Here is a 653-nt window from a genome sequence, read left to right as displayed (position 1 = left end):
TGGAGATGGTGTGAGACAGCTCCCAGGATGTGGCATCGGGGACATCACCCCAGATCTCCCGTTTCTGGCCCGCGAAGCCGGCCTCAGAGAAGAGGATGATCTGGGAGAGGGTGACAAAGCTGAGAAGTGCTACCACATGGCACTGTGCCCTGGCCGGCCAGCCCAGCCCGGCCCCGCCACGCGCCCTGTACCTTGCCGGGTCTCGTGTTGATCTTCTCCTTGTCCTCCTGCTGTGAACAGACGAGGGGACCAGCACGTGAGGAGCACGGAGCGATGTTGCCTGCACCAGCCATCTCCCCGCAGCCCAAGTGAACTGCAGCCTCACACGTCTGGTGTCTGCTGATCCCTCCCACCGCCCCGAGCAGCCACACCTCAAGCACTGCTGGGGATTAGCCTCCCTGCCTGTCCCCCAACCCTCCTGTCACCCACCCTGGGACTCTCCCATCATCCAAGGTAACGCCCTCTTTTCACTTGACCTGGTATCCTAATGTCACCCATCCTGGTACCCTCCCATCACCCATTCCAACTCCTTCCATGACCTGCCCTGGTGCCCTCCTGTCACCCATTCCCGTACCCTCCCATCTCCCATCCCAGTACCTTCGTGTCACACCAGGGGCTTTCATGGCCTCTCCGATGGGAAGCACAAGCCATGG

At 61.4% G+C, this 653-nt stretch overlaps 1 protein-coding gene across 1 annotated transcript in view; it reads right to left on the bottom strand.

Annotated features, from left to right (window-relative positions):
- The window catches only part of AIM1L (absent in melanoma 1-like), a gene marked incomplete at its 3' end in the record, with an annotated part of 3,686 nt that extends 3,393 nt beyond the window's left edge, over nucleotides 1-293 (bottom strand). The window contains 2 exon segments of the mRNA XM_009874033.1: nucleotides 3-100; nucleotides 192-293. Of these exon segments, the coding sequence (XP_009872335.1) occupies nucleotides 3-100; nucleotides 192-293 (200 nt within the window).
- Nucleotides 294-653: the final 360 nt, after the last annotated feature.

The sequence above is a fragment of the Apaloderma vittatum genome, unplaced genomic scaffold, assembly GCF_000703405.1.
Source record: "Apaloderma vittatum isolate BGI_N311 unplaced genomic scaffold, ASM70340v1 scaffold29147, whole genome shotgun sequence".
NCBI lineage: Eukaryota > Metazoa > Chordata > Aves > Trogoniformes > Trogonidae > Apaloderma > Apaloderma vittatum.
The sequence above is the reverse complement of the archived record's forward strand: the minus strand, read 5'-3'. Positions and strand labels throughout refer to the sequence as shown.